The following is an 18,908-nucleotide window of genomic DNA, read 5'->3' as shown; positions in this document are numbered from 1 at the left end:
TAACAGCTCTGGCTGTCCTTGAACTTGCTCTGTAGACCAGCCTGGCCTTGAACTCACAGAGATCCACCTGCCTCTGCCTCAAGAGTGCTGGGATTAAAGGCATGTGCCACCATCACCTGGTAACTCATCAATTTTAAAATAAGACTTGTAACTGACATAGAGATAGAGCTTAGCACCTGCCAGAAAATTATCTCCCAACAACAGCCCATTAACTCTGAGAGAAATTAGTGCATTATCAACAGAAGGAACATTATGAGCTGGAAGAGCCCCACTCAGGAATGCTGCAGAAGAAATTCTCTCCTTAGATTGGAAGATTAAACCTAGTGGCCAAAGCTGATTCTTTGAGGGCAAACTTCTCTGGTTACATCCAGAGACACTCAACTTTGAGAATATCCACAAATCCCCCCATGGAATGGTAATTCTGCTGGGATACCTGCTCCTCACAAGGAGCACTCACTAGCATATAAAAGATACCTTGGTTAGGATCTCATCCACTCATTCATTTAGTCATTCATTTATTCTAGGAATACAGCATGTTGATTTGGGACTTGAAACTGTTTTGTAGCAGCCAATAGCTGTACCTTCCCATTTAGATCTCAAGAAGGTACTGACAGGTCTTTTTGTAATAGATGCTGGCCTATTTCGGTTTGATGAAAGACAAAGTGAAAAGTACTTAGTTTGGCAGCACATACGTTAAAATTGAAACAATACAGGGACTAGAGAGAAGACTCAGTGGTTAAGAGCACTGTTGCTCCTGCAGAAGACCCAGGCAGGTTCAATTCCCATCACCCACAAGGTAGCTCACAACCAACTGTTAACTTCAGTTTTGTAGGGTCAGACCTCAGCTCACATCAAGCACACAAGTGATGCACATAGATACATGCAGGCGAAGCACTCAAACACATAAAACAACGTATTCTCAAACTGTTTTTGTTTTAATTGGAATGATACAAAGAAAATAACATGGTTCCTACACAAGGACAACAGAGGAAATCAATAAATATGTGTGGTTTTTCTGTTTGTTTGTGTTTTGTTCTGTTTTTCTCTCCGTAACTGCTCTGGCTGTCCTGGAACTCACTTTGTAGATCAGGGTGGTCCTGAACTCAGAGATCAGCCTGCCTCCATCAGAATGCTGGGATTAAAGGCGTGCACCACCACTGCCCGGCTAAGTTTCAATATTTTTGAAACTCGTTACTTTATATATTAGGAAAATTAATCAAAATAAATACACGTCAAATGAAAGGAACAGAGTAGAGTGTTGGGGGAAATGTCCAAAAGGGAAAAACTCTGTCTGTATTCAGGGAAACTTCAAATAAATTACCTGGGCAAATAGTAATTACGAAGATGACACTTACAAATTGCCTTTGTGGCTATGACAGAGATATCATCGTTTTTCTTGGATGGTATAGATTCTTCACAAGCCCCCTCTGCGCAGAACATCTATAAACAGTTAAATTAGGAAAGTGAAATAGGCGCTCTTGACTCGGCCCCTTGGAGACTTCCGGCAGGTGGAACCTGAGTTCCGAGACTGCGGTGAGCGCCGGAAACCTTTAACTGGGACTCCCGCCTTAGCGACGCGCGCTTAGTTGCTAGGGGCAGAGGCGCAGGAGCCGGGTGGAAGCGGCAGATGCCAGCTTCTCGTGCCTGCGGGCCTTGGTGCCAGCCCGCCGGTGGGTATGGAGCCTGAGGTGGGATAGGAGAGTGTCTGGGGGGTGGAGTCCTTGTGCTGTCCCCGGCGGCAGCCCAAAGCTAGGAGAGGGTCGGGGAGGTTCTGTCTCGGACCGAATGTCACCCTGCTTCCATCTTGGCAGAATCCTCCCAGGGCACGTGTACGTCAAAAATAATCTTTAGTTGTTCGGATAATGGACAGAGGTAGGAACATTTATAATTTGAAGGGCCAGAAAGAAAACAAAGCTGAAAGAACTGTATATTGATTTGTCTTCAGCCTTAGGAGTACTGACCTAGCACTGAGTGTTTGCAAATCCTCTTACTGTCAGAACCCTTTCCTTTTTGTTATCATTAGAGGGTCAGACCCAGACCATCTCCTACAAGCTTCTGCCTGTAGTTTTGTTACTCTTTGAACACTGGTGTAGTCACAGAGAGTCTAGATTAGATACACAAATGAAAGAGATTTGGGAAGAGAGCAGAGGATAAAATAATCATTTACACGAATAGTGCCATGATGGGAACTATGATGACAAGCTGAACTCTTGGTGATAGACCAGCATAAACACAGAGATGATTTATTGAAAATAATATGTTGCAAGAAGAGACAGGCCTAGTGGGCACTAGTGGGCAGATTCCCTGAGAGGGAATAGTTCTTTTATGTAACAGTTATAGGGAACTTGTTTGGACAAAGAGGTAGGAGAACATCTCATTACCTTGTCAAGCAGTAAATTTTACAGCACCACGGGTCTTGGCTATTTGGGTAGTAACTAGGAATCAGACTAAATGTATAAGACATCTCAAGTCACTAGGACCAGGCTCGAGGTAGTCAGGATCCAATGTTAATATATGAGAGTTTGTTTTGTTTTGAATCTTTTTTGTGTTTTTGTCTCTACAAACAGAATCAGGAAAGTTCAAGGAAATAGTATTCAGCTCACTCAGCTCTGCCCCTGTGACAGTAAGCAACCCTGTGGAGCCCAGTTGTATTAAAGGTTATAAAAGAATTTTGCACTATATAACTGAAAGAGGATACTCTGTGCTCTATTTAATATGACCTCTGGGCCTTTTGAAAGCAGATTTGGGCAGAGATAGTTCCAGGGTTCAAATGTAGACCTACATCTTGGTTTCCACCAGAAACTAAACCAAGAGGGACATCCAGAGCCATAATGTCTTTTAAAAGCCTTCCCAAGTCCTTCCAGCCTTTGAGTGTTGGAGCAGGTCAATGTGCCTTCAGAAATCTGTTAAACAGTCCTTGTTAGTTTTAAAAGACCACTATTTTGAGGTCTGGTCACACATACCTGTGAGGCAGGAGGATTTGATGTTGGAAGCCAGCTTGGACAATACAGCAAGATTATATCTCATAAACAAACCAAAACAAAAAACTAACAAAAACAAACAAAAAAACAAAAACAGTAAAAACACCACAGGGTGTTATGTTGTGCACTTAAAAAAAAAAAAGCTTCCAGTTAATCTGACCCTTCATTTTAGTATGACATTTCCTTATTCAGCAAATAAATGCCTCAGATTCATTCTCCCATACTAGGCTGGAAGCACAGATGCAGAAAGTCTGTCACAGGTTATGATATAAACAATAGGTTAATCTTTATATGGTGAATATTGTCCACCAAGTACATTTATTTTTTTTGTTCTCTAAATTTTCCTTAATGTCTAACATAATTTTTAGCCTGATTGTGATCTGTCACTCTGGTTAAATGACATAAATGTCTTGGCTTAACACCCTCCAGACTCATAAATCCATCTCTCTATGCTGTCCCAGCATTGATAAACCATGCACAGGGGCAAGTTCCTTTAATCTTAGTGCTCAGGAGGTAGAGGCAGTAGAACCACAAGTTCAAGGTCATCCTTGGCTACATTGTGAGTTTGAGGCCAGGCTGGGCTACATGAGACCCTATTTCAAAACAAATAAACAAAAATCAAGTAAGTGTATAGTTAACATCATGCTATACTCTGCCTCATTAATGGAAATTTGAGGTTTATATACTCTTGGAAATTTGTGAGCTATTTATTAATGAGGAAAAACTACACTAATAATATTTTCAATTAACAAGTTCCCTATTTACACTTGTGTTGTAAATCTCTTTGGTGCACACATATGCTTAGACAGAGGAGAGATTAACTTGAGCGTCCTTTCATTAATTACAGAGATTAGGAAGTAGCTGTCTGACTAGTTTCCAGAGTCTGAATGAACTACAGATCAAATACAGCAGCTCTCAAAGAAGACCTGTTGTTTTGGAGGTAAGTAATGCCAAATTACCCTTTGTTAGACTGTCTCCTCAGTGGAGATACCCAATAAAAATGCAGTTGGTTTTAAATACTTGTATAGCCTCTGTGGCTTCCAGTGACCTAGATCTACAGGCAGCACCTATCAGCACTTTGATGACAGTGTTGGACATGGATTAGGCTGGCAGATAGGAAATCCTGCAAGTCTATGTATCTATAAACAGTAGCTATTACAAGTGTCCTGGACACCTTCCTAGAATCTTCCCTTTTAATAAATACATCTTGTGGCCTGTCACAGAACATCCTAGAATGTTTGAATTGGAAGAGACTGCAGATAGAATAGTCTGCAACAAATACCTGTGTCATACTGTGCAAGCCATTTGGGGAACAAAAAAGAATCCTTATGGAACACAGTCATTCAGTAGTGTGCTGCTGCTTTAGATATGAGGGCTGGTGCAGGAGTGGGGACTGGTGTCACTCGTGGACACAGTGAGCTGTGAGTGAGATGAGGCAGAGCTGGGGCCAGATCCCAGACCTCTAGTGGCACACACTGCATTCTGGGTGCTGTATTGTGCATATGAGCTGTTTGTCTCTTCTTTCTAGCATGCTGGCTCATGCATTTCCTCAAACAGTAGGATGGAATTCTCCTGGGTACGTCCATTTTTAGTAGTGGTGGTGTGAATAAGAGTGTATATCTGGGGGGTTGGAAAGATGGCTCAGGGGTTAAGAGCACTGGCTGTTCTTCCAGAGGTTCTGAGTTCAATTCCCAGCAACCACATGGTGGCTCACAACCATCTTAATGAGATCTGGCACCCTCTCCTGGCCTGCAGGCAAACATGCAGACAGAACACTACATACATGTAGTAGGGAGATTCAGGATGTAGAGACTTTAGAGAAAAGGTCTGGACCCATACATACATACAAAATAAATCTTTTTTTAAAAAAAGAGTATGTATCTGTCAGCTCTTAGTTGGTTTGCTCTCTATGCACAGTTCTTCCTGGAGCTGGGCTCCTTGTCTCTGTGACACATAGACTCTTCATAACTTCTTTAAGTAGAAACCTGGAAGAAATTAGGACTGGCCCCTCTCATTGCCCCTTTATTTCCCTTGGCTCTTCAGCATCCCAGTGAATAGCTAATTGGAAGGACACAGGACCTGGGGGTAGCTGAGATGGGCTCCTGTCGAATTCCTACAAATGTTGGTGCTGTCCACCTCTTCAGATTTCTCTCCTGTTCTTTGTGGCACCAGCAACTCATGCAGGAACATCACGTGCTCAGGCCCTGTTCCCTGAGTGAGTGAAGATGAACATCCTTGGCTTCCTTTTATTTCTTTTTCTTTTTTCTTTGTCTTTTTTCATACCAGGCAAGCATTCTGCCTCCTACAGCCACTTCTGCTGCTACACCTGCATCCCCTAACATGGGCATCTCTGAAGTCATAATTCACCCTTACTTTTTAGCTCTAGCCTTATGAGCTGATGAAGACAGCCATGGCTGAGAGCATAGGAGACTACAATGCCCCTGCAACCAACATCGTCATAGCTATCTGCATTGCATGTGGCCAGGATGCAGCACAGAGTGTGGGAGTTCAAACTGTGTTGTTACTTTAATGTCAGCTTGGTCCTACAGCCTCCTCAGTGGGAAATTACACACAGAGACTCTATTGTTACAAAGTTGTTGGCCAGTGGCTAGAGCTTCTTATTGGCTAGCTCTCTCTGTCTTAAGTATTAACTCATTTCTATCAATCTAAGTGTTTCCACATGGTTTTACCTTACCAGAGAGAGGATCATACTTCTCTCATGTCCTACATCTTGACTCCTCTCTACTACATCTTCCAGAAGCCTCCTTCTCTCCTAGTCCCACTTATTTTGCTTTCCTATTGGACAACAGGCCTTTATTCATTAACCAATAAGAAAAACATATTTACAAAATGACATCTCCCATCACAAATATAAGTAAATCCCCCAAAAATTCTTCTATTCTTCTTATCCTAATATAACATTCAGTACTAACATGATGTAATTTCTAGGGCCGTTGTTCTCAAACACTTTGGCCGCAAGATCTCAGGATTTTTTTTTTTTTTTGATGCTTAAAAATTACTGAGGATCCCCAAGACCTTTTATTTATGTAATTTATTGTGTTTAGATTCCTACTCACTATTTTCTGTATGACAGTAAAGCTGAGACATTTAAAAAATATTTCCTACTTAAAACTAATAAAGGTCTCGCACATGCAGTGTGGTAGTGGATGACTGAACTAACAGTTCTTGGGAATCAGAGGCAGGGAGATTGCAAATTCAAGGCCAACCTGAAAGCTCCAGGCCAGGCTGTGAGACTGTCTCTAAAAAACAAGCAAAAGCCTATTGTGGGCCAGATGTGGTGGTACTTGGCCTTAATCCTGTGAGTTCTAGCCCAGCCATGGCTACATAAATGGCATGATTTGTTAAAAAATAAACTTTCCAAAAAATTTTAGTTGGAAAAAGTAGTATTAAGGGTTGTTGTTGTTTTGTTTTGTTTTTTGAGACAGGGTTTCTCTGTGGCTTTGGAGTCTGTGCTGGAACTAGCTCTTGTAGACTAGGTTGTCTCGAACTCACAGAGATGTGCCTGCCTCTGCCTCCCAAGTGCTGGGATTAAAGGCGTGTGCCACCACCGATAGCTAGTATTGAGTTTTTTAAAAGTCTCTTAAGTGTGATATTTAAAGAGAAAACAATCGGATTCTCATACCTATTTCTTCATCCTGTCTCTCATGGTATGTTGCAATAAATATATAGAAAGAAAAGCAGGCCTTGCACTGAGATTAAGGTGAAGGAAGATCTTGGGGCTCTGTGAGAGACTCAGAAATGCCTCCAGCATCCTGGCTTTGAGAACTGCTGGTCTAGGTAGTTAGCTCTATGATCTCATTAGTCTTGTCTCTCTGGAATCTATTTTTGTTGCATAATAGCCTCATGATGTTGGTGTGCAGCATTAGAGAAGCGATGCAAAGAAATGACTAAAGTAAGAAAGGTGATAGCTCTTAGAGTGGCTGGGCTCTTCAGTTTTAAGAAGTTTTCCAGGGCTGGTGTGATGGCTCAGCAGGTTAAGGACACTGCTCTGTAAGCCTGGTGACCTGAGTTCAATCCCAGAACCCACGAGAGGGTGGAGGGAGGGAAAGAAGTGATTCCACAAAGTTATACTCTGACCTCTATACTTGCACCATGAGGTATGTGTGTGCGCGCACACACACATACTTACACAGAGCAAAAGAGAGACAGAGAGAGAATGACTTTAATTGTCAAAGAAGAAGCTTTGCTAATATAGATTATATTATATTTTCAATTATATGTTCGTAGTATTTAATTAATTATGATAGAGTACTATCTAGTTGCATGACACTTTTATCCCTCCCAAAGGAAACTGTCTTTAGTGAGCAGTCACATACACCTGGATTCTAATCACACTACTAGTGTTGTGCCTAATGAAATTCAGCCTATGCATTCTCTCCACTCCACAGGGAACACACCTCCCAGTGACTGCAAGGGATGCTGTTACTCAACTGCCAACTGAAACCAGCTCTTCCTCAGAAAGTTTTCTGTAGGCCCTGGGCTGTGATGGGGAAACTGCAGAGCAAACTCAGGCACAGCACTTACAAATACAGGTAGATTGAGTCCTGGGGCCCCGACTTTTATACGTTCCTTTATAGCTCTCTACCAAGGAAAGGTGAGTACCTGTGCAGTTCCCTTCCACTGGGTTTGGTGTTCTGTCTTAGGTAAGAAATGGTCACCTCACCAGCTAGTACCTGTACTGCACACTCTAGGGCCCTGTATCATTGGGAATCATCTCTAATGAGAGCAAAGACTCCTTGCCTCAGGATTCCCCTTCATCAGATTTCAATAACCCAAATAAACAGCACCATTTTATTTCTGGGTATTTCCCAAACAAACAGTGGGTCTCTTTTCTGTCTCAGCCTGGCCTGAATTGCTATCATTGCCCACTTTGTTCTACCCCCTGCTCCCCTCATTTTCCATCCTCTCTGTAGCAGACCTGATGGACATACAGAAGAGAGAGCCCAGACTAAAGTGTCCCAAGAGTACAGCCTCGCTCACGTGGATGCCGTCTCTGTGGTTGCTACTCTGAACTCAGACCTTTGTGTCTCTGGAGGAAAAGACAAGGTGAGGTTTCCCTTTCTTCCCAAGAAAGCAGTTCACTGCTGAGAGAGAGTCTAACACTGCATTTCTACAGGGCTCAAAGTTTGAAGGCTGGAGTTTAAGCCCAGGCTCTGCCACTTCCTATCACTGTAGGCAAGTCTACATTTTTGAGCTTTGGTTTCTTAGTCTGTTACATTCGTAAACACTAACTCCTGTGTTCTAAAAGAGTCATGAGGATTCAATGAGAACCTCACCCAATGCCAAGCCACCTGAATGCTATTGTAAATGGGGTCATTACCATTCCACCCACCTTATTCTTTACAGTAAAATCAGCAGAAAGAATTTCCTGGTTGCTTTATGTTTTGTTTCCTAAAATTCACACTGGCATGCACTGACCTTTTATATTTCGGTCTTTCCTCTTACCGTCACCCTGGACTTAACTGCTTTCTGTCCTTACATTAAGAGCTATCTTGCCAGTCACTGCTGGCAACTGCAGCAGCAATACACTACTGCTTCTTTCTGAAGGGAATAATACTAGTAATGTTCCTTATTTCCAATAGACTTTCACAATCATTCCATTTCATTTGCAAACTGTATTTCACCATTTATTTGTTTTTTGTTTTTTTTTAAAGATTTATTTACTTATTATGCATACAGTGTTCTGCCAGCATGTATGAGGGCACCAGATATCATTATTGATGGTTGTGAACCACCATGTGGTTGCTGGGAGTTGAACTTGGGACCTCTGGAAAAGCAATCAGTGCTCTTAACCTCTGAGCCACCTCTCCAGCCCCCTTCACCATTTATTTGTAAGATGCATTTACTTTGAATGTGATTGCTTCAAATCAGAATATACTTGAGTATCAATACTTACTTTAGTAATGTAATATCTCTTCCTCTCTCTCTCTTTGGTTTTTTTTTTTTTTTTTTTTTTTTTTTTTTTTGAGACAGAGTTTCTCTTTGTATATTCCTAGCTGTCTTGGAATTAGCTCTGTAGACCAGTCAGACTCTGACTCTGCTGGGATTAAGGGTGTGCGTCACCACCCAGCAGCATTGTCTTGTCTTAATGTCTATGTTATTTTAGACCTAAGAAATGTTATCGACTTATGTGGCCTTTCTCTTGCCTGTGAGGATTAAGCAGGACTATCTCTCTGTTCTGTTGTGAAGACTGTGGGGAAGTGACAGGTCAAGTGCTACAGCATCTGGGGCCATGCAGTTGTTGCTCCTTTGTAGCAATGACCTGACACTCAGCCAGAACATGCTTTGATGTCCTGCTCAGGAGCCAGCATGGTGGTGACACATGTAATTCCATTTCTCTGCAGACCGCTGTGGCCTATAATTGGAAAACTGGACACATGGTGAAAAGGTTCAGAGGACATGAGCGGGAAATCACTAAGGTAACTGTCAAATGCTTATTCTGAGGGGAATTGAGGAGTGAATCAAGAAATATCAATAGCTGTGGCTGTTAGAGAGCTTGTATATTTAGGCTGAAGAAAAAATGCAAAGGCTTCCTTTGATGCCAGAGCAAATACTTTCAAACATGGAATTAATCAAATACCTGGCAGAGGTGTGGGTGAAAACATGCCACAGTATACAGACAGTAGAATATTTTTCAGTCTTTTTTTCAAGACAGGGTCTCTCTGTATAACCCTGGCTGTCCTGGAACTTGATCTGTAGACCAGGCTGGACTCAAACTCACAGAAACCCACCTGCCTCTACCTGCTGAGTGCTGGTATTAAAGGTGTGTGCCACCAACACCCAGTGTATTCAGTCTCCAAAAGGAACAAAAGGAGCTGGAGAGACAGCTCAGCAGTTAAGAGCGCTGGCTGCTGTTCCAGAACTAGGTTCGATACTGAGCACCCACAGGGTGCTTACAACCATCTGTAACTCCAGTTCCAGAGAATACAACATCCTCTTTTGGCTTCCACGGGCACTAGGCACAAAAGTGGTACACAGACATACACGAAGCAAAGACACCCATACATATAAATAGTAACAATAATTTAATGGAGGAATGAAAGTGTGGGTTGGGTGTATAGCTGAGTAAAGCCTAGCATGGTGAAGCCCTGGATTGGATCCCAGTACTGAAAAGAAAAGGTGAGACTCTGATAGGCGGTACTTACAACAGCGGCGGATGTTGGAAGCATGTTTAGTGAAAGAAGCTAGACAAAAGGACAGTGAGACATGACAGTGAGACCGTGGTGAGCAGGGGTCAGAGAGGAGACAATGGTGGGGTTGCACTTTGGGGTAATGAAAGTTTCACTGTTGGAGAGTGTTCAAATTGTACAACAATGCAAATGTACTTGCTACCACTGAGCTGTATACTTAAAATGGTTAAAGCGGTCATTTCTGTAACAGATAAAGCGAGAACTAAAAGTAAATCTTTTTTAAAGCAAAGCAAATTAGCCTGGTGTATATAGTGAATTCCAGGACAGCTACACAGAAAAAACCCTATTTTGTGGGAAAAAGAAAGTGGGGGGGGAGAGAAAGAAAGAGAAATTAAGAGTGTGTGTGGGGAGGAGTATACAAAGCCATCTGCTATTTTGTAGTCCTATCTAGCATGTGCACCTGAGCTATTTCTGTTTCTATCTGTTTTGTGCGCAGATAGCCTGTGTTCCCAAATCAAACCAGTTTTTCAGCGCCTCTCGAGACAAGACAGTCATGATGTGGGACCTGCAGGGCTCCTCCCAGCCCCAACAGCAGCTGTCTGGCCATGCCATGGTGGTCACTGGCTTGGCTGTGAGTCCAGGTAAGTGAAGCAGATCTCCTGGCAGCACCTGGGTGCATTCCCAGAACGCTTGTCCACATCCCCACTCATGGCTATTGTGTCTTCTCACCATTGTTTTTGAAGACTCATCACAGCTGTGCACCGGCTCTCGGGACAACAGTTTGCTTCTGTGGGATCTGGGGACTGGACAGTGTGTGGAGAGAGCGTCTGTCTCCAGGAACCTGGTACGTACTCAGACTTGGTGTAGAACAGGATGGTGGAAAGGAGCATGGACTAAGGGAAGCATGCTGGGGGCATGGCTCATAGTAGATAAGATTGTGTGTTTAGCATGGGGCAGTGGCTTGGGTTCACTTGAGGGGTGGCTTCTGGGAGTAAAGAGAGGGGAGGAAGGAAAAGAGAGTGGTACCCTCATTGTTTTCTTAAGAACATACTGTTAGCATAATTTGGCTGGGTTAGGCACTATTAATACAAATATAACAAGGGACATGGTGTCCTGTCTTGCAGGAGCTCTGTGTGTATAGAATGTGATACAAGATGGCTGGTTGCCCCTTTGAGTATGTAGCATCATGCAGAGAAAAGTGTGTCCTTTGCCTGATAGAATTCTCTGTGTGACAGCTGACTGCTGTAAACTTTGCACAGCCTTTGGGCCCTGTCACACCTGGCTTCCACACTTGCGTTTGTGTGTGGGTTTTTTCTTTTGCTTTTTCCCATCTTGGGGGTTGAACCTAAGACTTGTGCATGCTAAGCAAACACTCTGCCTCTAGCCTCCATTCCCAGCCCTGCCTTCAAATCACAGATCTGTCACTTATTAGTGTGATTGCTATATTGTGCTATTTAAGCTTAGATCCTAAATAGCTCCATTTATAAAATGGGAGCCATGTCACCAGGCAAGATTCTTGGGTGACTGGATGAGATAAAATGTAACATAAAACACATGTGGTGGTGCTTGACATGTGGCAGATGTTCCTCAGAGTGTAGTCACCTCCTATTCTAGTTTGAAGTCAGCTGCAGATGGTAGGATGTGCCTGCCTGATGGCCTCCCTGTTGTGAGGACAGTGCTGAGGCAAGGACAACTCTCCCACCCTGGGGCCTGTTTCATGCCCGTCCAGCCAGGGCTGCAAGGCCAGGATTACTGTTACTCTTAGGAGCCCTTGAGGTGTCACAGCAGGGTTCAGTGGGCCCCACTAAGCACAGAGGCTCTTCTGGTTGCCACCTGCTCATCTTTTGCAACTGGAGTTCAGGTTGCCAAGGCTAACCTTAGCCCCAAGCAGGGAGGAGATGCAGGTGGAGGAGGACTGCTTGGGAGCTGCGGGACAGTGACCGTGCTAACCCAAGCTCACTGGTCAGAATCCTTGAGAAGGATGAGGGATGAGTTAGCCAACTAATGGAGTGCAGCAGAGGAATGACCCGATGTGGAGACTTACCATTGTTTTCTCCAGGTCACTCACCTGTGCTGGGTCCCCAGAGAGCCGTATGTACTCCAGTCCTCTGAGGATAAGACCATCAGGTGGGCTACTGAGCCACAGTGGAGGTGTTTCTGGTGAAGGTCTGTGGCTCCCCTGCTTATGGTGACTCTCCATTCTGCTTCTCCATGCTGCTGTGCCCTTCCTAGGGCTCTCTTCCCCTTCACTCCTAGCTGCCATGGGAACCTGGAGCCTGTGGGAACAAGATCGGGGCCGTCAGGTCCTGCTCTGAATGGTGTGAAGCAGCTGACCTCACTACTTCCAGTGTGTGACTGTCCAGATCCGCCTCAGCCTCACCTGCTCACCCACCCCGCCAGGCAGCCTGGCCCTGCTGCCGTGCCCTGCATCATTCTTGGGGTTTCCTGGCACCTAGCCCTCAGCCTTCTTTCCCTGGGAAAGAGGGGTCAGAATCTACATTGAGGGGTTCAGATAAGGTCAGGAGTTCACCAACTGGGGAGCATGCTTCAAGATTCTGGCTCTCCAAAAGGACGCTTAGTATAAAACGGGGGGAAGCAATGAGATAAGCTACACAAAGCTCTCGACTGGACGCCAAGGCCAAGGCTGGCACGGCAGCCTCAGCCTGGGTCTGTTCTGAGTGGTGACACTCTAGTGAGGATGCTTTCTCCATACAGTGGGTCTGGACTGCAGTCTGAGCACCCAGGAGGCTGAGGGATATGGCAGCCTGGACTATAGAGCAAGACCTGCTTCAAAACAGCAACACAGGATTTTTCTAAAACTGTCACTTACAGACGCAAAAATAGATGGCAGTGTCCTACAGGATCAAGTTAGCTTGAACAATTAAGATGTGTGTTCTAGCTGGGCAGTGGTGATGCATACCTTTAATCTCAGCACTCAGGAGGCAGAAGAAGGCAGATCTCTATGAGCTCGAGGGCAGCCTGGTCTACAGAATGAGTTCCAGGACAACCAGGGTAGTTACACAGAGAAACTGTCTGAAAAAACCAAAACCAGCCAACCAACCAACCAACCGACCAACCAACCGACCAACCAACCAACCAACCAGTGTGTTCTAGCCAGGTGGTGTTGGCACATACTTTTAATTAACTCAGCACTTGGGAGGCAGAGACAGGCAAATCTCTTGAGTTCCAGGCAGTCTACACATTGAGTCCAGGACAACCATGGTTACAAAGGTAAACCCTGTCTCTGAAAACAATCAAAAGATGTGTGTTCTAGAGTCTCCATGAAAAGGTGGCGATGGCTTAGCAGTTAAAGGCACCTACTGCTAAGCCTGACAGTCTTAGTTCAGTCCCTGGGACCCACAGACATGCTGTGGTATGTGCAGCCCCTCACCCCAAATAAATAAGTGTAATTTTTTAAAAAGTTCATATGACTTGATTTCAAAACAGAATCAAGATGGCATTGATTTGGTAACTTCCTGTCAGCTTTAGAGTTTGTCAGAGTGTGACATTCTCTTCTGACTGGCAGCAAAGAGTCAAACTCTTCCTGTTAGTGACCTTACAGGTGTTTTTGTCCCATTTACTACAAAGCTAATTTCTATTTCCAATTTCTTTCAGATTATGGGATAGTCGGGGGCTTCAGATGGCTCATGTGTTTCCCACAAAGCAGCAGATCCAGACCCACTGTGACGTCAGCATGGATGGACATACATGTATCTCCTGCAGCAGTGGCTTTGGGGGTGAAGGCTGTGAAGCCACAGTAAGAACCCATATTGATGAGCAGGCTGCCCTGGTCTCTCTCCTCACCTAGCTGTACAGACAGGCTCTGCAGCAGCGCTGGCCTGCTTCAAGTGCAAACTGTCCATCACCCCATGTATTCCAGGGGCTTCCTTTAAGAAACATCTGTTAGTGTGGGTGGGTCTGTCTGAATCGATAATAGACAAGAGGAACAGGATGGGAACCAAGTAGAGAGGGGCCAGACAGTGCAGCCTGCTGATGCCTTTGCTCTTAGTGGAGCCTAGACAGGTAGGGACTGCCTGAGGAGCCAGATATGTGCTCTTCGTATGTGTAGCCATGCTAGAGGAAGCTCAGCTCATTAGAGGAACTGTGGAGCTCCACAACTGGTCCAGGGCCCACCCTGCCCCTTATCCAGCTCTACACCTTCCTTGCAGTAATTGAAGGATACACTCTTTAGGCCCCTCCAAAGTTCCTGGATTCACAATTGCAGTTTATCAGTACAAAGAATTATCTAGTTTCCAAATGAAAAAGTTGTATTTCTGAGTTACCAGGTATGTATGCCACAGTAAGTATTGAACTAAGTGTGCGTGGTTTCATTTCATTTACTCCCTAAGATAAGCTTGTGAGTTAGGTGCTGTTTCAATGTCTATTTTATAGTTGAGGGAATGGAGTCATGGCAAGTTGGAATCTCTTACTCGGTACATACTCTTAGGAGGGGTAGGTTAGCATGTTACAAGCATCTCTTGTCCAAGCTGATGGATAACAGGGTCTCCTGGGAACCCACTGTTTTTTTTTTTTTTTTTTTTTTTTTTTTTTTTTGACACTATGCAGTTTTCTCTCATCTCTGAATGGTACCTTCTAGGTATGGTCTGATCTGTGTCAGTACAACTGGGATTGACAGGGCTGTCACCTCCTTTGTCAGGGGTACTAAGCATCACCTCAGAATATCTGCACCTGTGTGCACACTTGAGAAGTGTTCCTTAATGTATGGCCCCCATGGGACCCATAGATGCCAGGAGGCATAGAGAACAAGGCACCCCATACTGTTCCATCATCCCACAGCACTGTGAGCTCTCTCTTCCCTAGTCATGGAAAAGGCAGCACCCTTCCTCCACAGCCGGAGCCAGTATTTGAGACATAGTGGATGCTACAATTGTCACTGGATGGATGGGTGGTTGGATATAAATATAATGGATGAGATGAGGGCTTCAACTGCCTTTCTGAATCCATGAGTGGAAGGGACCAGTGGGTCATGAGGAATGGGAGGATGAATATTAGTGACACATGAACATCTGTCTGTATGTATGAGCTGGCTCGTGTCATTACTTTGCAGTTGTGGGACCTAAGGCAGACAAGAGACAGAATGTGTGAGTATAAGGGGCATTTCCAGACAGTTGCATCCTGTGTCTTTCTACCAAAATCCATGGCCTTGATGCCTATGATTGCTACCTCAGCACATGACTCTACGGTGAAGATCTGGAACCAAGATACTGGAGGTAAGCAGTGTGCTCTCCATACTTCTCAAAAGCTGATGCAGCCTGGAGACTTTTCCCATTGCTTGCCGTATTCAAACACTGCCCCCGTGTCCTGCCGCTGTATAGTCAGTCCCCTTGTGGTTAAGAGGTGAGACACCAAAGTACCCACATGTTTGTGTTGAGCCTCCGGCTCTAAGCCAGCACTGTGCTTCCCACGTGCTGTAATGTACAGAGTTCTTCTTAAGACTTCAAGCTTCAAGGAGAGCACGTTTGGCTCTTACATTCATTGTCTGAAAATCCTCATCAGATTTTAACGTTGTGATGCTAGCAATGTCTGGAAAGCCAGGGAAAAGATGCTACTTTTGAATTCTTATTTCAAGGGTACAGTTAGAACCTCAGCTCTTTCTTGTTGGGACTTTAGTGAAACGAGACCAGACTCAGAAAGGCTCTGCCTGTTGGGACTCTGGAGCTGTGTTTGAGGTCACAGTAATGTCAAGGCTCCTCAGCACCACAGAAAATCCCTAATCCCTGACTTGTGGCTTCCCAGAGTCCTCTATGTGCAGAGTCATACAAGTCAAATGGTGGGTACCTGGGAGTTTTGTGAGCCGTGGTCTAATGCCTAGTGCCTCTGACCTGAATTCAGTCTTGGCAGGGCGTGTATCTGTGGAGATTTCCAAGTGCTGTGAGTAAGTGTTGGGTTTTCTTCTGGAGTCTGGTTCCACCCTGGACATAGGATTGAGCTAGAGACAGGAAGGTGTTAATTTAGAGAACTTCAAAGTCTTCCCATAGTCACTCACAGAAACTCAGTTCCCCTCAGGGAGTGAGAACCACCTGCCAGAGAAAAAGAGATGGGTGTGTCTAGTGTCATTCTGTAAGCAGCTGTGGCCATAAACCAAACTTCAGCAGTGAAGACTGGCCTGCCTGCCTGCCTGCTATCCCCTGGCCTGCCTAGATGTAACTTTGTGGGTGAGAGGAAGTGGATGTTCAGATGTACTGACCACAGGTGTCAGGGCAGAGAGTAAGTGTGGGACATTGGCCTGATCAGATGGCACCGCTGCCCTGCATGTGCTCTTGGCATTCCTACAAAAGTTGCCTCAGAGATGCAGATGAAGGGATGGCCCAGTTAAAAGTGAAGCCCGACCATCTCCTTATCATGAAGACAGGTGGCAGCCCAGACCAGTGCCCCTGTCTGTTTCCCCTGACTTTGCTTGTCTTGTTCTCTACCCCTTTTCAGTATGGCTCTAGTTGTCTGATATATTGCTTGGTAGCCTACATTCTGTTGGGCCTGGGTACCGTTCTCTCCAGTTGAGGTCATGGAGGTGACCCAGTCTTACCACTCAGGTATACTGTACCTTGTTGACAGGCAGAATCGTCTCATGGCTTGGATGGTACAGGGCATGCTCTGTTTCTTAAGATCACGATACAGTCCCATACTGTGTAATGTTGCTGTGAATAACAGACCACACCCAGTAGTATAGATGTGTGGTAGTTGTGTGTACTATCTACATGTGCGTAAGTGTACTCCATGATGTTATAGAGTGACAACACTGCCTAATGATGCATTTCTTACAGATGTTTCTATCATTAAGCATATGACTGGTTCTCCTCCTTCTCCAGCCTGCCTTTTCACCTTGTCTCTGGATGGATCAGGACCCTTGACCTCCCTGGCTGTTGGTGACATCACCTCCTTGTTATGTGCCAGTTTCTACAGAGGAGTTCACTTACTCAGAGTGGACCACAGCCGAGGGCTGGAACTTCAGGAAGTGGCAGCCTTCTGAAGCCAAGACATTGACTGCACAATATCAAACCACAGCCCCTCCTTTCTGTCTGGCTCTGTGTTTTTCCACGTGATCTTGGGGAGCGGGGTACAGAGCTGGTGTTCTTTTCTTAGGGTCAGTTAGAAGGTGTATTAGGGTTAGATGTTGGTTCAAATCCAGGGTGTTTATTTTGTTTGTTTTATAAGGTGTAAGCCAGCATGCCCAAGAAAATTCAGGGTTAGAAACATGGACTCAGTATAAAGTCCTTGATCTCAGGTAAATCCAAATGGAGTTTTTAGTGAGCTTTTGTGACTTACTCTTCAAAAGAAATGTACTTATTGCTCAAGATGATAAGTTGGAGGCTTGAGAGAGAGAGAGAGAGAGAGAGAGAGAGAGAGAGAGAGAGAGAGAGAGAGAGAGTTGGAGGCCTCTGTGAGAATGAAAACATGGGCTGGGTCATGACGTTCTCCATGTCTCCATGAAGGAAAAACCTTTCAAGACAGATCAAACTGGTAATAGTGTTGTCTCATAGAGGAAGTGCATGGTGGACAGTGAGATTAAACACAGTCACCTCAAAGCCACTTAGTGCAAGAAAGCAAAAGCCCTGGCTTTGTCATGGGTAGCAGATCAGGAGGCAGGAACTCCTACCACCTACCTTTCTGGGCCAGTGTTGCCCAGGGGGCATGCAAACAAGGACACTGCCCCATTTTACAGGAGCTATTAGGCCTGCCGCATGTACCAAAAAGCAGAGGGGATGGGAGACTATGGCCAAGAGATAATGCATTTATAATTTGAATATTTTTATTTACATAAAAATCATTACACATCCACATCCTCCATACCTCCCACTCCTGGGGATGGCCAGAGGCAAGAAGTCATCTCTGAAACATTGCAGGAGGAGCACAGAGGGATGGAATCAACTGAGCCTGGCCACTGTGCACCCTTCAGTGAGGGTCAAGGTACTTATGTCACTATGTGGCTCCCACAAATCAGTCCTCAGTCTGGAGCTCAGAAGCCCATTTCCCTTGAGAGAAAGTGGAGGCTTTTTAGTTTTAGATGCATCCTAAAATAAGGCAGCTGAGATCTGGCCAGAGAATGACTGCCTTCATAGCTGCTGGCCACCATTTCCTCTCTCCCTCTGGCTGTCAGGGTCACAGGGAGAGTATGTTCTTGAAGGCATGCAGTCTGACCTGAGTGAAGTTCCATGGAGCTCACCTTGCAAAAGCTATGAAATCTCGGGTTCCTCACATGTAATATGGTGCTCAGGGCCATACCTCTGTCATGGGGTGGATCCTGGGGGCAAGCTGCAAGGGAGTCAGTCACTCAGTGTCCTGTCTGGACTGAATGCTCTCTCATAATAAACATTTACCATTCCTTCATCTGTTGTCAGGACTTACTTACTAAACTTTTAGCCTTTCAACTTCCTAATGTATGGATCTTTGAGCTCTGGAATGACAAGAGAGTAGTGTGATAGGAAATTAATTCATTGAACACCTATAGTAAGCTAATTAGATTCTCACTGAAACTCCCAAAGATGTTCCCATTTCACAGATGGGAAAGCCAAGGCCTGGAGACATGCAGCCCTTTGCCCACAGTTACAAGCATAGTAAGGGAAAGGGCAGATTTGTATCTGGGTCTGCCTCCACTTGAAGCTGGGGAGCCCTCTGATGCCTTTTGCCTTTGCTGTTTTAGATAATCATAGACCATGACATTGCCTTTTTGTTTTTGAGACTAGATATTAATCTATCTCTGGAGATTAAACCCAGGATGTCATTTGTGCAGGCCACAAGCTCTGCCACTGAGATATCC

At 44.8% G+C, this 18,908-nt stretch overlaps 1 protein-coding gene and 1 non-coding gene across 4 annotated transcripts; both read left to right on the top strand.

The window, feature by feature from the left end:
* The first annotated feature begins 913 nt into the window (after positions 1 to 913).
* LOC127224778 (U6 spliceosomal RNA) lies at positions 914 to 1,015 on the top strand. Its single transcript, XR_007834738.1, has one exon. It is a non-coding gene; the product is annotated as a U6 spliceosomal RNA (small nuclear RNA).
* Positions 1,016 to 1,546: 531 nt separating this feature from the next.
* Positions 1,547 to 18,431, top strand: Wdr31 (WD repeat domain 31). 3 transcript variants are annotated; one of them, XM_051187916.1, is made up of 11 exons: positions 1,547 to 1,670; positions 3,829 to 3,921; positions 7,391 to 7,534; positions 7,916 to 8,048; positions 9,347 to 9,421; positions 10,629 to 10,773; positions 10,876 to 10,976; positions 12,192 to 12,259; positions 13,748 to 13,889; positions 15,201 to 15,363; positions 16,960 to 18,431. In XM_051187916.1, exons 3-11 carry the CDS (start codon positions 7,419 to 7,421, stop codon positions 17,118 to 17,120), a joined length of 1,104 nt encoding a protein of 367 aa, XP_051043873.1. In that variant the 5' UTR covers positions 1,547 to 1,670; positions 3,829 to 3,921; positions 7,391 to 7,418; the 3' UTR covers positions 17,121 to 18,431. The 3 variants fall into 3 exon arrangements, with proteins under 3 accessions (XP_051043873.1, XP_051043875.1, XP_051043874.1); XM_051187918.1 differs by having other exon boundaries at positions 1,562 to 1,688; XM_051187917.1 differs by lacking the exon at positions 1,547 to 1,670 and adding an exon at positions 2,566 to 2,623.
* The last annotated feature ends 477 nt before the right edge of the window (positions 18,432 to 18,908 follow it).

Source organism: Phodopus roborovskii, unplaced genomic scaffold (genome assembly GCF_943737965.1).
Source record: "Phodopus roborovskii unplaced genomic scaffold, PHOROB, whole genome shotgun sequence".
Lineage (NCBI taxonomy): Eukaryota > Metazoa > Chordata > Mammalia > Rodentia > Cricetidae > Phodopus > Phodopus roborovskii.
The sequence above is the reverse complement of the archived record's forward strand: the minus strand, read 5'-3'. Positions and strand labels throughout refer to the sequence as shown.